Raw genomic sequence first — 19,440 nt, 5'->3', positions numbered from 1 at the left:
TATAGTAATTTACACTAAATTTTGTGAAAGTTTCAACACAAATTTGTAAAAAAATTAAGATTTTCAAGAAAAGGTTTCGATATTTGAACAAAAAAAATTGGTTCATAAAAACTTGCTGAAAAAAGAATTAAATTTTTAGAATGGAGTAAAACCAAAAAAAACATTTAAGAAACATTATTCTTTGTGTTAAACAATAAAGAAGAACTTTTTATTTCATATCTTCTATTAAAGCTTTTAATTAAAATGACCCTCCCAATAAAAATCTTCCATTGAAACCTAATTAAAAATTTTTTTTTTATTTAATTTCATTTCCCAACTTTTATTTTATAAAATATGCTTTCATAAAAAAAGCTAAAAACATAATTTTTCCTCTTTGCTAATTTCAATAATAATTTTTATTAACAAAAATAATTAATATAATTAAATAATATTAAACTTATGTTTCCTCCAAAATGTGCACTAATCCCTAATCAATTAAATTAATCAATAATTTTGTAAATATTTCCTTAAATAATGATTTTAAATAATTTTATTGTAAATATAAATTAACTAATTTAAAAAAAATATATATATAGTTTAAATTTTAAGTTAAAGTAATTAAATATTTTTTTTCTTTTTTCGTTTTAGAACAAAATACAATATAAATTAATTAATTTCTTTTTTATCTTTCTTTTTATTTTGCTTTGTAATTTTTTGCTTCCTTCTCTATACAAAAATTCTGCAAAAAAATTTTAATACAATTACTACTGGCAACGAATAGAATTTTTCATATGATAAAAATTGCGCAATTAATGCAAAGGAAATGAAATCGGGCCTTAATCAATACTTTGAGGAAGTTCTTCTAAGTCCAACCACTAAAGTGCCAATGCCTAAACTTAAGCACGATAAAGCAAAGGTGGCCAGGACTAGCAGCAATAAAATCACCTTGAGTCAATACTTCGAAAGAGAATTATTGGAAGAGACCACAGCTGCTGAACGCATGCAAGAAATGAGCGAACAACCAGACTCCATTGATGAGATCTATGAGGAGGAGGAGGACAATAATGAGGATGAAGAAATTGACATCTATACTTCATATGCCTCTTATATGAGTTCTTCCGATCCGGGCAGTGACAATTTATTGGTAACATTCGACTATGGTTCTTCAAATTCTTTAGACGCTGATCTTTCCTTAAACTCTCAACAACTTGAAATTCTTGAACAAGAGGAACAATTTAATAACAATCTCTTTAAAATTCCCGAAGAAGAAAGTTCAGAAGATTTATTAAAAGTAAAACAGTCCGAAATGTATTCAAAATCACCAATTATTTTCAAAATCAATGATGTACAATGTTCAGAAGATTTATCGGAAATAAAACATGTAAAAATGCGCACGAAAGCACAAAATATTTTCGAAATCCCACAAGTCCAAAGTTCAGAAAATTTATTAACAGTTAAACATGCCGAAATGTATTCCAAATCACCCAATATTTTCAAAGTCCATCAAGTACAACATCTTAAGCGTAGTACTAGTAGTAACATTGATAACCGTGCTAGTAGTTGCAATTCTGTGGCAACTTCTTTGGTTGAATACAACATAGATACCTCTGGTGATTATGGCTCTTGGGCTCATCAGTCTGAATCTGAACAAGAGGGGGAAGGGGACTGCAATGAGAAAACTTATCGTTATGAAGATTTAATTAAAAATGAGGTACTCATTTATGATGACGATGTTGACAATGACATTTTGAATGGCGACCCTGAAAGAGAAGTTTTAATTAATTTCGATTTTGATGAAGATCAACCACCACGCTGGTTTAAAAATAATAATAATAATAATAATAATAATAATAACAACAATAATGAGCAATTGTATTATAGAAGTGTAGATTATTTAAATTAATATCAAATTGTAATTTATATGTTATTTTCTATTGTATTGTTTTAACTATCGGTTATAGTTAGACTTACAGATTTTAGAAAAACTTTGTATCCAAACTTAATATTTTTTAAACATATTAAGTTTGTAAACATTCTCTTGAAACCTGTAAGTCGAACTATCACTAGATTTGATTTATTTTATATGTAATTATATGCATTTATTGTTTCACAGTTAATTTTTTATATTTTTAAAAAAATTTTTTCTTTTTTTTCTGTATTTATTAAGATATTTATTACTTTTTTTGTCATAACTTTAAAATGTTTTGTCTTCCGGTTTTCGGTTTTTATCGATTAGCTCTGATTTTTCATTAATTAGCCAATTTACAACTTGTTTCGTATTGTTGTATGATAAAAAGTAGTAAAGAAAGTCTACAACGGTACAACATAGGTTGTGAATTCAATGAAGATTTGTCACTAAGGGTCTTTTTCATAAACTTTTATCAAAGGTTTATAAATCAAATTTTCATACAAAATTTGTGCCATAAACCTTTGATAAATGTTTATGAATAAGGCAGTAAGTAAGTGTATATAAATTTTGTTTAACAATTTACAGAATGTAACTTTTTGAACTTTAAATATTGATAGAGTTTGAGATCTGTTTCCCTTGCTTATTGACGATTTTCCAAAATCTTCGGATTTCCAGTCCAATTTTAATTGCATTTTATTCTACATATGGGCAATTTCATATCAAGTGACCCAACTCAAAAAATCGATTTTGACGAAATTTGCACCAAGGTTAGTACTATTGGATAGTAGGCCAGACACAAATTTTTAGAGCAATCGGTCCAGAACTGCCGGACTTAGAGGAGGTTTCATCAAAATCGGATGAAACTCCGTCCATAGTCACATATTCTATAAATATCTTTATCCCAGTTTTTTGACTTACTCCTTTTCTAGTACTCTTTTCAAGAGAGGTGCGCTTTAAAGTAAATCAAAATATTCACTTTCATATCTGTGAAATTTTAGACAATAAATTAAAACTTAACGCAGGGTTTCATCGTGACACCTTAAATAAGGATATATAAATTTCCATAAATCTTGTTAGCGCTAAGGGAGTTCTTGGTTGACAAAGTAACACATAGATTTTTATTGTAAGTCTCTGACAAAAGTTGAAATAACATCCATTTACATATGTACAAGTAAAACACCGTCTTTTGTAACCTTTGACCTCCAGTATATTCCTTAATTAGGGTTACAAGATAAAGCAATATGTGAACTTTGATATAACAATCTATATAAATAGTGTTTTTGGAACCGATTATGGCCTTTGGCAAGGATTCTGTAATTGAATGAATAAATAAATAAAATAAAACAAAATAATACAGGCCAACAAATTTATAACTTTAATCCTTACATTTCTGAAGGAGTCCGATTCAAGTATTATAATATCTCCATTACATCAAGTTTTCGAAATATCATGTTCTAAAAAACACGTTTTTTGGTCATATTAGGGACGTTATAACAGTGCGATAACACCTTTATTTATAAAGGTCATCTGAAAGTTCAATCTCTCGAGTGTAAATAACAGATCTTTAACTTCTGTTATATCTTCTTTAATTATCGAGATATATACATATCTTAAACTAAATGTTAAAACGGACATAAATGGTTAAAACTGAATTTTTACTACATTTCGCCTTAATTGTACTACAAACTAATATATTGAAATTTGTCACAATTTTACTTATAAAAATGCTTTTTGGATTGCATAAATTTTTTTTTTGTATTTATTGAGATATCATCCGTTGAATTGGAAATCTGAATTTTTTAAATTCATTGTTGTTTCAAGCTTTACTTGAAGATATCTCGAAGAAGAAAGAAGATAAGACCAAAATTAAACCTTTATTTGAAAGGCGAAAGATTGGGTCCTTTTTGATAAATTTACAAATAAAGATGTCATCGCTGTGTTATAACGTCTGAAATATGTCAAAAACTTCAAATTTTATAACACAATATCTTGAAAACTGGATTTTTATAGAGAAATTTTGATGACGGATTAGAAAAGTCTACTTGGTTCTCTGCGTTTCGACTTTTTTCAAATTCTGTTGGCCTGTGTAATCTTTTCTTATAAATAAATTTTGCTATAATCTAAATTTTACAAAGTATTTAAATTTGCAAGAAAACTTTATTCATTCAATTAAGATTCTTTTAAGGCAAACAATTTTCCTACTTGATCCAAAGCATTTTCAAATATATTAGATCATTTCACAATTCATGGAGTAAATTGTAAATCGTCTAAATATACAACAGATATAATCAGCTATAAACAGTTTCATGCAATTTACAACTTGTGCTATAGATTGGGAACTAATACAATTTTATATATTTATACGAAATAAACACATCACCACGCCTTCATCTAGTTTTCACTAGTAGTTAAGTGTAGTCAAACTCATTATTGTTTAAAACTTATTATAATGCTAGTTTAAATGAATACCCTAAATATAAACTGAGTATTAGAGCTTTGCAAGCTGTTAATAATATTTTTTTCAAATAAGTAGACTTATTGAATATGTATGTATATGGAAATATAAAAATAATGATTGCTTTTGTAATTTTTTTACATTTGCAAAGTATTTGCAAACTAAAATATAAATGTTAAAATTTTATAAATAATTTTTTTTGTAAGTAAATTGTTATTTAAAAGCAAATGTATGAGTTTTATATGTTTTTTGTATGCTCAGGTCCACTCAAATTAGTTTTATTTATAAAAGAAATTTTTTCAAAAGGTTCCTTATGCAAATGAAAATTAAATTCTTTAGGAGACATTAATAAAAAAAAGTTCTGTTTGTTTTGATAAATAACACTTTTAAAATTTAAAATAAAATAATTAAAACTAGTCTTAGTCTTGGCAAAAAAAAATAAAGCATAAAAAATATATATAAAAAATTATTAAACATCATTTAAGTAAAAACAACCAACACATTTATAAAAATTAATTCAATTTAAATAAACATAAACTAATATTAAAAAAGAAAAACTTAAAAAAACTCTAAAATAAACAATTTAATTGTATTTAACGATTTATTAAAACTTATTATTTTATTAAATATTATTCCTATTAATAAACCATACATATAATTCTTATTAATTTTTTATAATTATTTAAATAAAATTAACCCTTATATTAATTAATTATCTATATTTTTGTGTATATCAATATAAATTAAAATTATCCTTTATACTTAATTTTGTTATTTAATTAATTCTATAGCATTTAATATTATTAAAAACTTAAATAATTAATTTAATAATTTTTGTTTAAATCTATAAATAGTAAAGAATATAAAATTTTGTGAAGAGTCTGCTGTTCTATATTTTAGGATTTAAATAATTTTTTTTTTTAATTATCATTATTATTTGTATTATTTTGGTATTTTTTATTTTTATTATTTTTATCCTCAACTATTTACATGTAAATATTTTATATTATTTAAAGTATGAAAGAAAGAACTAAAAATATTATACATAATTATACAAAATTTAAATGAAGACATGCATAAAAATGTTAATTTTTGTTTATGATTTATTAAGTAATAAATAATATAAAATTAAAAAATATATTAAATAATTATAGCAATAATAAAAAGAAAACTATGTAACGGATATAATTAATAAACATTATTAAAAATATTATTAAAAAAATATATATTATTTGTTATTTCATTTGGATTCAATTGTAAAAATCGGTAGGTTTTATATGTTTATATTGCATATATATATATATATATATTTACTCAAAATTAAATTTTTTAAACTGAGTGTTACAACAAAAAAAAAAAAGAAAAATTTAACTTAATCGCCATATTGGAAGGAATCGTCTCTATCTCTTCATCAGGGTTAATATCCACACTGTAATAAATTATCGGATCAGGTTACATAAATAACGAACTTATTCCGTTTTTATACCCACCATTATTCTGTTATTTTTTTTGTAAACACATCAAAATATTGGTCGTAGACCCACATAGGAATACATATGTATGTACTTATGTTTTGAGTCCTTATATGATTCTAAAACATTAGAGCCACGTCGTTTGGCTGTCTGTTGATAACTCCTGTCTAAACGAAGGGAGATAATGAAATTTTCCACAATTGTTATTTACAGATAAGGTTTGTTTCTCTACTAAATTTTTTGAAGATCGGTCCACAGGCTAACAAATGTTTAAACACACAATTCAGAGTATACTTTTCTAAGGGATGAATCTGTCGAAAAATTACACTTTCAGGTGACATAACAGATTTTATAGATGAACGTGTCTTCCCTCTGTTATAAGGCCTCAAATGTGGGCCAAATGGCGTTTTTTCAGTTATTACGACACGATATCTCAATCTAATCTGATGCACAGTACAATTCTTTAGAAATGTGCACCATGGTTACACAGTTTCGACTTCTTTACATAGGTTGGCCTATATAATTAACTCCACTTCCTTTAAAAGTTAAACAAGTAAAGGTGTTACATTCTGCTATGCCCACCTATATACCCACCATCAAATCACTGCCATATAATTAAACTTTGATATCTTGAATATATTATTATTATATGTCGATATTAATGAGAACATCAGGGTAATATTTGAAAGAAGTCCATTAATGAGGGTTTAACTATTGACAGTGCTCTTTCTTATGGTTAATTATGGACCGATCCTCATAAAATATGGTAGAGAGATTTTAGCTTAAAATTAGTTTATGTCGAATTGCATTGTACTATTCGTATTTTTCTGTCGGTACTGAGCGTTAAAGTAATTTTCTGATGGGGACCTTAAATGGGGGGTAGGGTCAATTATGGACCGATCCCCACAAAATTTTGTAGAGAGATGTTAGATCATACAAAACTAGTTTATGTCGAATTTCATAGATCTACTAGTGCTTTTAAGCCAGTACTGATTTTTAAAATTATTTTCTGAACGGGCCTTATATGGGGCTAGGGTCAATTATAGACCGATCCTCGTAAACTTTTGTAGAACGATCTTGGTTCATACAAGTCATGTTTATATCGAATTTCATCGCTTTACTCATTTTTTAGGTCAGTAATGAGCGTTCAAGTAATCTGATGGGGACCTTATAGGGGGGGGGGGGGCGTCCAATTAAGGCCCGATCCATATAAAATTTGGTTAAAAGATTTCGGCTCACAAGGAACTTACTTGAGTCGAATTACATTGCAATACTCGTATTTTTAAGCCTTAAAGTAATTTTCTGAAGGGGACCTTAAATGGGGGGTAGGATCAATTATATACCGATCCACATAAAATTTGGTAGAGAGATTTTGGGTCGTTATAATAATATATAAATTTCATCGCTATACACGTATTTTTAAGCCAGTAATGAGCGTTAAAGTTATTTTTATGGTGGGGACCTTATATGGAGGGTAGGGTCAATTATGGACCGATGCACATAAAATTTGGTGGAAAGGTTTTCTGTCCTAAGATACTTATGTCAAATTTCTTTGCTATAATCGCATTTTTACGCCAATTATGACCGTTAAAGACTTTTTCTGAAGGGGACCTTATATGGGGTCAATTATGGACCGATTCACATAAAATTTGGTGGAAATGTTTTGGCTCCTAAGATATTTACTTATGTCAAATTTCGCTGTACTCGTATTTTTACGCCAATAATAAGCGTTAAAGTCATTTTCTAAAGGGGTCCTTATATGGGGGGTAGGTCCAATTATGAACCGATCCACATACAATTTGGTAGAGAAATATATATAATTTCATCGATATAGCATTATAGTGATTTTCTAAAAGGTACCTTATATGAGGGGTAGAGCCAATTATGGTCCTATGACCTCCAAAATTCAGAATTTTATTTCGGAAGTCAAAAAACTGATTTATGCGAAATTTTGTGGCTTTTGCTTCATAAACAACAATTTTGCGAATGTTTGAAGCTTTATACACAATATTCCGGTGGGTACATTTGTATGGGTGCTATGTGAAATCGTTGACCGATTTTGCCCATTTTCAATACCAAACATTTCTGATCAATAAGAAATATTTTGGGAAAATTTTATCTCAATATCTCTTTTTTTTTGTGGACGCTTTCGTGCCAACAACAGACAGACGGACGGACATAGCTAGATCGTCATATAATCTTACGAGGTCCCAGAATATATATATTTTATGGGGTCTGTGAACAATATTTCGATATGTTATACACGGAATGACAAAATCAATATAATCCCATCTTTTTTGATGGTGGGTATAAAAAATATGATAAAATTCAGCAAAAATAGTTTTAAGGAATAAATTACTTTTATAAATTTAGTTCAGCTCGGACCACAATTGACCTATTAAAGGCCCAAGAAAATACTATTCTTCATTAGTTCAAATCTTTTTCTCCCGACGCGAGGAACTTTTTCACGTTTAACATGTTTCCAAACTATATTTACTTAAAGTAAATTTAAATTTGAAATGCCTTCCCAATAATATATTTTAAAATTTTGGTAATGAGTAATGTAGTTATATCATACATTACTTGGTAATGAGTGGTCGATATCAATAACATTAATTAATTCTTTGAATAGGCTTTATACCTAAATGTCTAGAGAGTATGTCTAATAAGGAATAAGTTAGTGATATTAGAAGTTGTTGTTTATTACTAATTCATAAATATTAACCTTTTCTATAATGTTATGGTTGATAATACCATTGTCAGTCGCATTTTAACTGTAAAATATTAATAAATAATGCATAAATTATTTCCAACATTGAAACTGTTAATATAAAATACCTATATAAAGACCTGAATCAAGAATAAATAAATTAAAACAGTATTAAGTAAAAAAATATTAACAATGAAAATATTAGTGAATTTATTGCTTTCTAGTTGCTTTATATACAAAAACACTTTAGCCAACGATGTGTCCAATAACACAAACCAGTTGGATATATTCAATATCATAAATGGACTGGTGCCATCCCTACCACAGTGGACTCCAAAAATGGATCAATTATTACGTTTACCTATGCAAGCTTTATTCGCTTTACCTGAAGTTCTAATAGGACAGACGATCAATCAAATTTGTAAGATTTATAATTTTTTAAAATAAGTTTTCAGTGATTGTTCAATTATTTATTTACAGGTTCAATTTATTTAACCTACGGAGAAGTTCGACCACGTATTATTCCAGATATTACAAAAATATCATTTCAATTACTAACGCCATGTCAAAATGAAAGCTTTCCGCTTTTAGAAGCTGATCAAATTTTGGAAAGTCCAAATTTTAATATGTCTAAGAAACTGATATTGTTTGTAAGAGGTTGGAAAAGTTCTGCGGGTGAAAGTGCTCAAACATTGCGCAAAGCATTTCATTGTAGAGATGAACATAATTTTCTGGTAGGTTTAAGTTAATTTTCAGTTTCTGCTTTTTTATTGAATCAATTTTAGTTTTTGGATAGTGCCAACTATATTGATACTTTATATTCATGGTCCGCCCTAAATACTGAAGCTATAGGAGAATATGTGGCTATGGGTCTAACCAAATTAGTGGATAAATATTCAGTAGAAAATATACATTTAATTGGTCACAGTTTAGGTGCTCATATAGTTGGTTATGCTGGACGATATTTTACCCAATTTACCAATCAGACCATACCCCACATTACTGGACTTGATCCGGCCAATCCATGTTTCAATGAGGGAGAAGTTCTTTATGGTATACAACGTGGTGATGCAGCATTTATTGATATTGTACACTCAAATCCTGGGGCTCTTGGTAAAAAGGAGCCAATAGGGGATGCTGATTTTTATCCCGAGGGATTAGCACCCATTAAACCGGGTTGCTTTTCACTGGGTTGTTCACATTCTCGCTCCTGGTTGTATTATGCCGAAAGTGTTTATCCCCACAATGAATATAATTTTATGGGAACACGCTGTAATTCTTTGAAGAAAAAGGAAGCTGGTTTTTGTAATGGCAATTCATATGCCATGGGCCTGGCCGTGCCATTCTCATTACGGGGAAATTACTTTTTTAGTGTTAACAAAGTTGAGCCATTTGGTAAAAATGCAACAGACGACGCTAAAACTCCTTTGGGAAATTGTGGTTCTTGCCCTGGCCTTTAAGGCAGCAATAAAACTCAGTAAAATTTCAGTTTTTGAAAGTAATCAATAAGAATTTTTATTTGTTTTTTTTTTTTGCATTTTGACTTAAATGTTCCTAAAGATAAATATTGTAAATAATTTTGCATGTAATACAACTTTCTGTTTAATTATTTGTTTGTTTCAATATAAATACTTGGTTACATTTAAATGTATTGTTTTTTTAATTCATAGATAATGTCTTTTAGTTTAATTTATTTTATAGAATTCTGTTTTTTGGAGAATATTATTTTTATAGTTTAGGTTTAGAGTTTGTAGATTAGTTTTGTTTAATATTATTTTGCACAATTATGATTGTATGAAATATTTTGAAATCGTTAGTTTATCATCGTATTACAGTAAATAGTGGTGGTACAATTTGCATTGACAGATTTAAAGAAACTTTTTTTTTGTAATTTTTTCTCTGATCTTTTTTATAATTTGACGTCTAAGGAAAACAACTTTTTGTAAATTAATAGATTTTTTTAAAATACAACCTTTTTTTAGTGAGAAATGTTAAAGTTGTTTAATAAATTAACAGCATAAATAAATTATAATGTTATAGCTACCAGTATATTTTTAAGAATTTGACATGCAGAGGGCCAATAGAAATATAAAGATTTATATAAAGTCTAAAAAAATTAAGAGAACTAACAATATGAAAGATTTGTAAATTTAAAACAGACAATAAATTATATCCAATCTAATTTTTATATCGAATCAGATGATTACTTTTGGGACGATCGTTACGAAATTCTACTCCTTTCTAACCACACAATACAAATGTATTTTCAAATTAGAGACCTCTAGTTTTACGATCTAAAAAATGTTGACTTTAGAAACAGAAATTCAGAACCTTGGATAGTTTGACATTAAGTTGTGCTATTGTTTGCGAATGTTCAAAACCCACCCATGCCTTTTTTGGACCAAGGAAACAATCCATTGATATTGATGGTACTCGCTACAAATGCCAATCATAATTGTACTTATATATTTCTCTATAAAATTTTAGGAAGGTTGGGTCATATTTTACCCAAGACCCAATAAATCTTGTAATGTGCTTTCTCCTAAATTCAATTTAAAACAAGTAAGGAATTATAGTCGGCCGTGGCCGAACATATAATACCTTACACCTGTTAAGAGAATGAAATGTGGTTTGTTTTTCATGATAAAGCATTTAAGTTAAATTGTACCTTGCCTCCGATATACATATGTATTTAAGCTATTTATTGATGAAAAACTAATTTTCAGAAAGAGGCTTTATAAGGCGGCTGGATGAAAGTGTGGACCGCCTCATTTGATTTGGTGGATGGATATACGTTTACTTAAAATGTATTTATCCCGAATTTCAGCCCCACATTAGCCTTTGTAAGCGACATTTAACACATTTTCTGAAGAGTGTTAATATGAGGGCTAGGGTCAAGTGAGGACCTATTACTACACATTTAACACATTTTCTGAAGAGTGTTAATATGAGGGCTAGGGTCAAGTGAGGACCTATTACTACACATTTCGACAGGGATATCAAGACAAGTATAAAACTTAGTTGTGCAGCTTTTTGTCGAGATATAGTAAACATAATTATGAGCTCAAAAGCTCTATTCAGGAGGTTCTGTTGTGTGGGGGCTAGATGGAACGATCTTAACCATTTTCAATAGGCTTCCTTTCTGGGACAATAGAAGATACCAAATTTCATTGAATAATCTCCAAAATTGCGACCTGTAGTTTGATTAAAAGGTTTACATGGACGGACAGACGGACAAATATAGCAGAAAATGATTCTGAGCCGATTAGTATACATTAAACACAAACCCAATATACCTTCCCCTCTACATTGATGTAGGGTATAATTAAATTCAATTTAACTTTTTTTTAACAATTCAATATTAATCGTATATGTCCCATGTTGGTTAGTTATCGTGGTAGTTTACTAGTTGTAAAAAGTCAAAACGACTAAGCCTTGCCACATCATTCATACATGGCTTGACCAATAGCGATATAGTAGTATAAGAATTTAATGAAAGGAACACTGCCTGACTATCGACAAAAATTAGAAATTTTTATTTCAAGTTTTCCGTAGAGGACACCGGATTAAAATCGCCTTTCATTTTAAAACATCTGTATGGATCCTGGTGTTATACCCATTCACACCTACACCACTCACCTCTGGAATTCTTGATCTCTAATATTAGTGATGAACCCTCCCTGCTATACAGGCAGATATTGCTATTTATGAAGGTCTCTAGGAACAAGATGCATTATAGCATTCAATGTATGTCAATGTATGCTTATCTCTCAATTTTGTAAAATTGATTTACTATAAAATTAACTTTAGTAGCAATCCACCATATCAGAAATCTATATGTTAGATTTGGATAAAACCTAGACGTGGCACAGTTGTAAATATTTTGTTAATCCTTTTCAGCACTTAGTAACATTTTCGGGAAAGTACCATCTCGACCAGTGGACTTGAAAGGGGCCATGATATTGCGTCATAGAAGAGGGCCCTACTTTCCCGAAGATTAAACTCGGCAACATCTTTGTAAACTGGAGAATAATATTGAGTAGTCCATACTATTTCGTACTTTATTCATATAAAAATATGGGGAAGTTAAGAGAAAATATATAAATTATAACACTAATCTATAATTTAAAAACTCTATCATGGATTAAGCAGCAATATTTCAATATAAATCGCTATTTGAAACAATATACATACATATAAATCATAAATTTTCTTACAGTTAGTGATAGCATTTCGGACAGTTCAAATTATAAATCGGATCAGATTCTATTATAAAATAGTACTTATATTCTACTTGTTCTTTTTTTCAAAATTTTCTAGTTTTATTTGTTTTATTTTGGTATACAATACAATTCATTTCAATTTGATATATAGAGATATAATTCAATTATTTTACTTTTTTTAATTTTTGTAACAAATAACGCAACATGAACTATTTATCAACTCAATTTTGTTTATAATATTTTTTTTTATAAATTAATTATCTTAAATATATATATATTTTTAAATTTATTTTAGTATAAAAGGTTTTTATATGTTGGTGGTTTTTATACAAAGTTTAAGATAAGAAATTTTGAATGAACGTCGGTGGGTCTTGACTTTAGTTATTGAGTATTTACTACATTCTTTTACATTTTTCTTAAGCAAATATAAAAATTTATTATTTAAGTAGATCTTTAGATGATCGTTATACAGTTTTTTAGTTTTTTTTTAAAGATAAACCCATTATAAAACGAACGTCCACCATCAGGATGCAATAGGTATTTATGAAAGATAGTATTGTTGTATGTTTGTATACTTAGTAAAGTTGTAAGGATATACATACATACACATGTATGTAAGTATTTATGTAATGTAATTTAGATTTTAATATTAAATATTTATAAGTTTGTAAGTAAATATGTAGCACCATACGTGTTTTAAGAAAACCTTAGAGTAAGTAAAGTTTTATCATCATAGGATTTTTTGTAATTAATTTTTTTTTTTTTTTTGAATTTTTAAGTTAAAGGAGATCAAAGATTAAAGATATTGAACTTTTTAGAGGATTATAAAATTTCTATATATAATTTATTTAACAATACAAATCATATATTAATGATATTGTATTGTTATGTTGATGTATTCACAGTGTAATTTATTTTTACCAATATAAATATTTTCATTAATATTTGAGTTCATTTAAATTGTAATTAAACTGTGAATATCTTTAATATTTTATTAATTTATTTAACTTTTTATTTGGTTTGTATATATTTACTACTAAGTATAAAATTTTTATTTTTTTATAATTTTTTTCCATTTTGAAAAACTTTAATTATTTTTTATGTCTTCTCATCTAACTCACTACTTGTTTTTTTAAGATTTGTTTCTTAAAATAAAACTAATTTCTAATCATTTGACTACTTTTTTAATATTTCACGAAATTATTTTTTATTATGGTTAATTTCAAAAAGTTTGTTTGTTTCTTCTAAATACCATTTTGGCAATTTTCATGTTTATGTATTGTAAAAATGAGGAAAAATTTTTGAATTTATTTCTGATATTTATCGGATTTAAAATAAAGAATTTATGTTCATTTTATGCTGTCTGTTTAATTTATTATTATTTTTTTTTTTAGAAAAATGTCAAGTATAAAAGTCAAGCGGTATTTAGGCAACAAGTGATTCAGCAAGTATTATTTATTCTAATGGTAATTTAATTTAATTTTTTTTTTATATATTATTAATAATTTATAATATTATCTCTTAAACATTAAAAGCATTCATAAGATTCGTTTTGTAAACATTTTAATTTAATTAATTATTATTTTTTTATTTTGCCACAGACATGGAACTTGTTGGTTGCATACATTCCTTGCGTGTGTAACACTTTGACAGCATGCAACCTTTTGTTTTGACGTTTTATTAAATTTAGTAAAACAGAAAAGAGAAGTAAATAATATATATACTAAATATATTTACTTAAGAAATCAACTCGAATCAAAGATTTTAGGAAACATGTAAAGTTATTTTAATTTTAGTTGCAAGATTGCTTTAGGATTACTTTTGGGGCATAGAATTAATTGCAATTACTTAAATTAAATAAACATAGAAATAACTTAAAATAATGGCAACAAATTAACACAAATAGGAAGAAAAAAATTAATTTTTTTTATTTTAAGCTAACTATTGAAAACGTATCCCATGGAATACAAAGTAAAAAAAGAATCACTACAATTGTTCTGCCAAACGTTCTTGGTCCCAGAGTGTTCTTAAAGCCATTCGCTTTAATCTTTCAATGGAACATTTTCATAAATAAATGCATGGGGTTTAGTCCGTAACTCCGTAATTTTCGAATTTGTATGTTCGAATCGTCAAAATTAGATATAAATATACACGAACATTGAATGAATTACGTCCAGGAAACTGAGTTTCTGAACATGCCGGAATACTATATAAGGTTTTTGTTTTTAACTACAAACAACTTCCATGAAAAGGAGTTGATGTAATATACATATATCCAGATGTCAACCTAACCTAAGTACTTTTTGACATTAAAGTCATAAGTCAGTTTTATAATCCTGACACAGAAAATTCATTTAAAAAAAGGAAGAATTTATAGTTGGGCATTGCCTACCACATAATATCCTACACCACTAATTATTTTAAACATGTTGATTATTTTTTTAATAATACATCATTTAATGTCATGATTTCCATAATTCAGAAATATTTTAACAATTTGTTGTCAAAAAAAAAAAAAGAGATTTTCTTAAAGAACGGTTATATGGGGGCAGGGGGTTAATAGGGGGGCCTATCCTTATATCTCATCAAATTATCTTAAAAATTGCGATCTATAGCTTGCGCCCAAGGTTTACATGGACACACAAACGGACAGACAGACGGATACAGCAAAATCGACTCAGAAAGCGATTGGTATACTTTAAGGCAGATACAGTTAAATCGACTCAGAAAGCGATTGTTATACTTTAAGGTGGATGTTGGACCAATCTTTTTGTGTGTTACAAACATCAGCACAAACACATTATACTCTCCCCACTATAGTGGTGTACGGTATAATTAAACCTCTCAAATATTATTCCATACATGAGGGTTTTGAGGTGTAAGCAATTACAGACCATGTTTTATTTTATTCTACTGACTTTTCCTTTTTCAAAAACCCTATACGCTAATATTTGATTAACTTAGATAGTTCTATTTCGATATGACGGAATGATTGTTTAAATCCGTTTATTTAATATTTGAATTTTTTGCAAACATAATTATTTAAATTCACTTACTTTTTAATGACAACTACATACTGCCTGCATTACTTTTAAGTTCTCTTATAATGATTTACATATAATCAGATACATAAGTACTTTATTTAATGTTTTGCCGTGCGACAGAAAGAAAATAAAATAACTAAGCAGTGGCGAACTAACCAACCGAAAAATGAAACAACTTTTTAACTCTCTATTTGTAAGTACTTATTTCACTAGTTATTTGCAAGCGAGCTTGTCTCCAATGTCATCACCGTGTTAAAATAATGAGTTAAAATTCTAATAAAGAAATAGTGAATAACGGAATAAAGTTTTGAAATAGTAATATTTTTTTTTTCAAAAAGGGTACTTTTGGATGGTTAAGTAAAGTACTGGATTACTTTTCGGACTTCTTTTCATATATTGACAGATATATAGACTAACCTGTGGACTACTCTATTGACTAGTCCACTGCCTATTCTATGGATTAGTCTACTTACTGGTCTATTAACTAGTCTAATGACTGTTGACTAGTTTATTGTCTAGTCTATTGACTAATCTACTAACAAGTCTATTTAATAATTTATTGACTTTTCTATACATTTGTCTATTGATAAGTCTATTAGCTAATTTATAGACTAGCTTATGGACTACTGAGCAAAAGTTTATAGTATAAAAAAGGTACTTAATATATCGTAGGAATACAGCGCACTTGCTCGTAGTCAAGTAGTACTAATAACTAAGAAACATTTTTATAACAAACATATCCTTCTATTCTTCTATTGCACCAAATACATTTTTAACGAAAAAATGTGTAAAATTTTATTGAGAATATGTCTTACAGTCTAAAATTTGATAAAATATTTCTACTTAGATCTCACGAGGATCGATGTAAATAAACTCAGGAAAAGCTAAATAAACTAGAAAACGAATATTATATTCCCACCATCAAAACAGAATTGTGTAAAGAGGCTTTAAAGGGATATAGTATATGGATCGATCCTTTTGTCATTTATTACCAGAATTTAATGATTTTTTAGTTTTATACTAAAATCAGGGTGATCTACAGAATTTTAAAGAGTGAAAAAGTTTTTTTCTTAATAACATAATTTTTGAATGATTTTTTCACAATAAACTTATTATCAGTTACAGAAGTGGTAGTGTAAAATATGGACGATTTTCCAATGTATGCCTGCTAAATGTCGATTTTACGAAGAGGGAAATTAAAACTATAGAGGCAATTTTATAAAAATTATTATAAAATATTAAATACGCCAATGTGGACATAATATTTAGTCAAATTAACATCAATTAAACTGGACCAGTTAATATTTATTTGGTACATGTATCCGAGAAAACTCTTACGATCATTACGAAAATCGTTCGTATTACTAAGGTTAATACAAAATAGTTGTACTAACACATATCTGAAGATATACTAGAATAGTTAACAAAATTCTATTCTGACTGATTTCAAACATAATAGACTTCGTTCTTATGATTAAAAAGGGTTTATGTGACAAATTTCATCAAATCATCTTAAAAATTGCTTGAGGATTTTAAAACTTTTTGCATCGAAAGTGGCTAGTAATATGTACTTCTACGGGAAGTTTGATCCGACTGAAGAACGTATTTTCCTATAATATGATGGGTTTTCCCAATTGACAACAAATGGGTTCGTTCCTAATGAATATTGTTGCGTATAAATAATTGAAAAAGTAACCTAATTTGAAAATTATACAATACCAAGTTTTAACATTCCCGATTTTTTACGATTTCAAAAATATTTTGCCGATTTTATGCCAATATTATATGGTAACAATATTTGGGAATCATAAAATATATACTTTAATGAGTAGAATATTTCCACGTACCCTTCATATTTTTTTGATGGGTATAAAAATGTCTTTATAAAATGGACATCGTATGCTTACTGAACGCTTCTAAAAAAATCAAAACGTAAAGATTAGAAAAATAAAAAACCATAAAACTTACTAATAAGCTTAGAAACTCGAATGGAAAATTTATTTTCAAAATATATGTGAAAATTACTATCAGGCCAATTATGAATAATTCCCGAGAGTTTGTTCCCTTATGCATGCTTTAGGTATAGGAAAGGGAACAAACTTCCTGGGAGAGTTTATTATTCAGAAGAGGCGAGGGCACAAATTACGGCATACGATATCGATCGAAATCTCAATGGAATCTAAATGGAGATTTCGATCGATATTTTATGCCATAATTTGGGCCCAGTATGTTTTTTTCTTGGATTTCCATATAATATTTTAAAAAATAATTCGCCATCCTTGTTACTGAAACAACCAAAAATAACCAAAAAAGAAGAATAAATAAAAAGAAAAATAAAAATGTTATATAATAGATTTTATTTTTTATTTATACTAAAGTATTTATGGATATTTATTAAATTTAGTTTTTTATTATTATTTTTTTTTTTTGTAAATGTAACCTTAAGGTTAATTAGTTTAATTAGGTTTTATTTGTTTTTTCTGTTTTCTTTCAAAATTTCGAACGCATTAATATGCAATATTGCAATTTTTTTAGTTAAATATATGCTTTTTTTATTATTATGTATATTAATTATTTATAATTATTATTATTGGTTTGTCATATAAAAATTGTTTATAAAGTTTTAACACAGAAAACCGTATTTTGTGTTATATTTTTTGTCACTTTATTATTTCTACGCCAAAATACCTTTTCTCGAATAAGGCTTTTTAGAAAGTTTAGGTTTAATTTTTAATAGTTTAGAGTTAAGTTTAGTATTTGATGATAAGATATAGTGATATGTTTTTTTTAGATTTTGGAAAAATAGTGAAACTAGAAAATTAGAAAATAATTGAGTTGTTTTTGTTTTTTATATATAAAAAGTTTAGTTTTTTATTATAAATTATTTTCATTTAGATCGTCTTAAGGTTAAACTTATAAAATATGTGTTTCTTTTAAATATATTTAGCTATACATACAAGGTTGAATAATATATATATATATTTAATTATTAATTTATATTTATATATAATTATTTGTTTAATTATTATAATTTTATTATAATTAACATGTTTTCAGTTTGTATTGTTTTTAGAAATATTATTTTTTTCTCTTCTTTTCCATTTCATAAAGTTTAATGCTAATAATGCTTTTCAAAGAATTGTCATGTAATTTTGTTTTTAAATAAAAATATTTTGGTTTTATACTTTTTTCGTTTTGTAAGAATATATTGAATACTTTTTTGTTTTAAAAATCATAATTTGATGAGTTTTCGTTTAAGGGTTCAGTTTTTGCTACTGATTTAATAAGACGAATAAATATTGTTTTATAAACATGCTGTTTACAGCATCAAATAATATATGGGGGGTTTAAATAATGTAATTTATAGATTTAAAATAAAGAATTAATAAAAAAACTTAAACAAACAACTTAAACTACAGTTAATTTATTTAATAATTACAATTTTATGGTATCGCTCTGATGCCATCCAAAGTTGATCTTAAAACAACACTGCCCTCTACCCAGAAATTAGGACGATCGAGCATATTTTGCCATAACGATAGTTCCTTACCGGAGGCATCCATCCAATCAACTTGACGACCGTAACTTTTACCTGTAGATTTAAAAAAAAGAAAACCAATTATTTCTACTTGTCTTAAGTTTAAAAGC

General features: G+C 27.4%; 3 protein-coding genes across 8 annotated transcripts in view; 2 read left to right on the top strand and 1 right to left on the bottom strand.

Moving 5' to 3' along the window:
• LOC119612412 (putative GPI-anchored protein pfl2) overlaps positions 1 to 4,521 on the top strand; it is a 214,439-nt gene extending 209,918 nt beyond the window's left edge. For all 4 annotated transcript variants that reach the window (XM_037968228.1, XM_037968221.1, XM_037968236.1 and 1 more), the window contains one exon: positions 761 to 4,521. In XM_037968228.1, coding sequence (XP_037824156.1) covers positions 761 to 1,882 — 1,122 coding nt within the window. In that variant the 3' untranslated portion in view covers positions 1,883 to 4,521. The remainder of the gene's footprint in view (positions 1 to 760) is intronic.
• A 4,343-nt stretch (positions 4,522 to 8,864) lies between these two features.
• On the top strand, positions 8,865 to 9,985 carry LOC119612202 (vitellogenin-1-like). The gene is made up of 3 exons (XM_037967936.1): positions 8,865 to 8,946; positions 9,006 to 9,259; positions 9,311 to 9,985. Exons 1-3 carry the CDS (start codon positions 8,865 to 8,867, stop codon positions 9,983 to 9,985), a joined length of 1,011 nt encoding a protein of 336 aa, XP_037823864.1.
• Positions 9,986 to 18,630: 8,645 nt separating this feature from the next.
• Positions 18,631 to 19,440, bottom strand: part of LOC119612223 — a 185,628-nt gene continuing 184,818 nt past the window's right edge. For all 3 annotated transcript variants that reach the window (XM_037967979.1, XM_037967994.1, XM_037967986.1), the window contains one exon: positions 18,631 to 19,384. In XM_037967979.1, the coding sequence (XP_037823907.1) occupies positions 19,236 to 19,384 (149 nt within the window). In that variant the 3' untranslated portion in view covers positions 18,631 to 19,235. The remainder of the gene's footprint in view (positions 19,385 to 19,440) is intronic.

The sequence above is a fragment of the Lucilia sericata genome, unplaced genomic scaffold (assembly GCF_015586225.1).
Source record: "Lucilia sericata isolate MDLA Ls3-8-SP2 unplaced genomic scaffold, ASM1558622v1 Contig000034F_arrow, whole genome shotgun sequence".
NCBI classification, from domain to species: domain Eukaryota; kingdom Metazoa; phylum Arthropoda; class Insecta; order Diptera; family Calliphoridae; genus Lucilia; species Lucilia sericata.
The sequence above is the reverse complement of the archived record's forward strand: the minus strand, read 5'-3'. Positions and strand labels throughout refer to the sequence as shown.